A 2,763-nucleotide genomic window follows, 5' to 3' on the forward strand; every position below is an offset into this window, starting at 1 on the left:
CACACACACACACACACACACACACATAAATAAAATTAAAAAAAAAAAACAACAAAAAAACAAGATCCTCTTACAGCATTACTTTGTGATAGGTAAGAAAGCAGGTAGTGGGGTGGACGTGAGCAGGGAACACCATCACTAGAGGACAGAGGCAGAGACGCGGGCCCACGGGCCAGGAGAGAAGCAGCTCCTCACACCCAAGTGCAAGGACAGACAGCTGCAGCTCTAAGGATCTCACAGGTACCACCAATCTATTTTTTAAAAGCACACACATCCTCCTCACACCCCACAAGGGAAGGGTCTACTGGGTATTCAGGGTCTCACGACTAGATTGGACTACTAGTGAGTGATCACCTGTTTACAGCCTCCCAAGAGCTGGGATCACAGGCACGCCCACCACGCCCAGTCTCAGTTGCCAACTCAGTGGGCCCCACAGGCAGGGCCAGCACAGCAGGCCTGGGATCCAACCGGCTGCTTGCAGCACTTTAATCTTTAATCCGCTGAACTATTTGGCAGGCCCTTTTCTTTTTCTTTTCTTTCTTTCTTTTTTCTTTTCTTTCTTTTTTTTTTTTTTTTTTTTTGTATTTTAGGGAAGAGGATGTGTTTTGAACCTCTGTGTAACATTCACCCCCAAACAGGTCCAAGTAATGAATAATAAACTTATTAATGACTTTGTTTTGTTTTTTACTACTGGGATTGGACCCAGGGCCTTGACACTGAGCTACATCCCTAGCTCTTTTCAAGTTTTTTGTTTGTTTGCTTTGTCTTTTTGAGACAGGATCTCTCTACGCAGCTCAGGCTGGCCTTGAGCTCACTTTGTAGCCCAGGCTGGTCTTGAACTCCTCCTGCCTCATCTTTTTTTAGTTTTGAGACAGGATCTTGCCAAGTCTCTGAGTTGCCCGGAAGGGGCTTGAACTTCCGATCCTCCTGCCTCAGGCTCCTCCTGGAGCGCTGGGGTACTCGAAGTTCGACCTCTGGGTTCCCGGCGGGGATCGCGGCAAGGAAGCACAAACCTGCATTGTCGTAGTTCATCTGCACCCAGCACGATTCCCGCTCTCTGGGGAGAAAGGACAGAAGAGAAGCTGCGCATGAGACAGGATCGGGGTGCTGGACTACCCTGGCCCCAAATCAGACCCATATATCCTTCCTGCGAGGAGCCTGATTTGCCGAGCAGCCTCGGTCGGCGGCAGCCCCCGGGCTATCACGACCCAGGGCCACCGGAGTACAGGTTGGGCACGGCACAACCCTGGGGACACCCGCAGAAATCCACCCGGACATCTTGAGTGACTGCGACGACTTCCTGACGGCTCGAGGTGAGGAGGAGGCGGGAGAGCCGAGTCACCGAGGCAAAGAAGCGAAAGCCCCGCACCGGGTAGGCTTAGTTAAGTGCCATCCGTGCCTGTTCGGCAGTCGTCCAGCAGAGGGCGCTCACCCGCCAAGAAGCTTCTCCCGTCCCCAAGCCGCCCTCCTGAGCGCCCCAGGGGCTCACCTTTTTTTCTGCAAATGTTTGACTTTAACTGGAAGAGGAAACAAAGAAGCATCTGTGAGGTTTTGGGTTCGCGCGCATCCAACGAGCTTCTGCACCCACGAGTGTAAAAGCTCCCTTTATGCATCTGCCCCTCGACTGGAGAGTTCGTTTTCCTCTCTGTCGTCTCACTAGGTTCCTTCCTCTAGACTTGCCCCAAAGCCAAAGTCCTCTTGCCTTAGCCTCCTGAGTACCTGGGATTACAGGGATTCGCTACTCCACTGGCCCTGGTTGTTTTCATTTGTTTGTTTGTTTGAACGAGACAGGGTCTTGCTGTCCAGGCTGGCCCTGAAGTCTCAGCAATCCTCCTTCCTCAGCTTCCCAAGGACTGAGATTCCAGGCGTGTGCCACCATGCCTGGCTTCGTTTTTGTTTTTGTTTTTGTTTTCAGTTATATTGATAAAAGCAAGATGTATGTGTAAGGGGCCAGGGAGATGACTCAGTAGAATAAGCGCTTCCCTGGCAAGCGCAAGGGCCTGAGTTCAATCCCCGGTTCCGCAAAAAAAAAAGTATGTGTAGAAAAATGTTTTTCTTTTAAAAATACACATTTTACTGCTTGCCGGGAGGTGGGCGTGGAGGAAATGAGGAGCTATTGCTCAATGTGGACAGAGCTTCAACCGAAAAGGATGAAAAAATTCTAGATGGATGATGTAATGGTTTCATAATACCATGGATGTACTGTGTGTCTGTGTGTGTGTGTGTGTGTGTGTGTGTGTGTAGGGTCTCACTATGCAGGTTGGACTCATAGTGATCTTCCTGTTTTCTGCTTCCCTACTGCTGGGATTACAGGTGCCCCACCAGGCCTGGGCTCTATCTGCTCTATCGGCGGGGCGCGGCATGCAGTGACACGTGGATGTACTTAATGTCTCCCATGTGTGCTGTGGCTACTTTACCACTTACAGGGACTGGGAAGACAGTTCAGCGGCACAAGCACCTGCCTGGCAAACTGCAAGGTCCAGAGTTTTTGATCCCTAGTTCCACAAAAAAAAAAAAAAAAAAAAAAAATCCAGAGGGGTCAGGGAAGGGGCCGGGGAGATGGCTCAGTAGGATAAGCGCTTGACTGGCAAACACAAAGATCTGACCCTGGTTCCGAGAAAAACAAAAACAAAAACAGAGGGGTCAGGGAGATAATTCAATAGAATAAGCACTTGCCTGGCAAGCATAAGAGCTTCAGTTCAAACCCCGGTTCCACAAAAAATAAATAAATAAATAAAAATAAAAAAATAAATAAAGGGCTGG

At 49.6% G+C, this 2,763-nt stretch overlaps 1 protein-coding gene across 3 annotated transcripts in view; it reads right to left on the reverse strand.

Annotated features, from left to right (window-relative positions):
• CUNH19orf38 (chromosome unknown C19orf38 homolog) overlaps window positions 1-2,763 on the reverse strand; it is a 13,720-nt gene that overhangs the window by 6,173 nt on the left and 4,784 nt on the right. For all 3 annotated transcript variants that reach the window (XM_023717160.1, XM_023717159.1, XM_023717158.1), the window contains 2 exons: window positions 1,490-1,517; window positions 1,014-1,057 (listed from right to left, as the gene is read on the reverse strand). In XM_023717160.1, the coding sequence (XP_023572928.1) occupies window positions 1,014-1,057; window positions 1,490-1,517 (72 nt within the window). The remainder of the gene's footprint in view (window positions 1-1,013; window positions 1,058-1,489; window positions 1,518-2,763) is intronic.

Source organism: Octodon degus, unplaced genomic scaffold, assembly GCF_000260255.1.
Source record: "Octodon degus isolate 3935 unplaced genomic scaffold, OctDeg1.0 scaffold00050, whole genome shotgun sequence".
Taxonomy (NCBI): Eukaryota; Metazoa; Chordata; class Mammalia; order Rodentia; family Octodontidae; genus Octodon; species Octodon degus.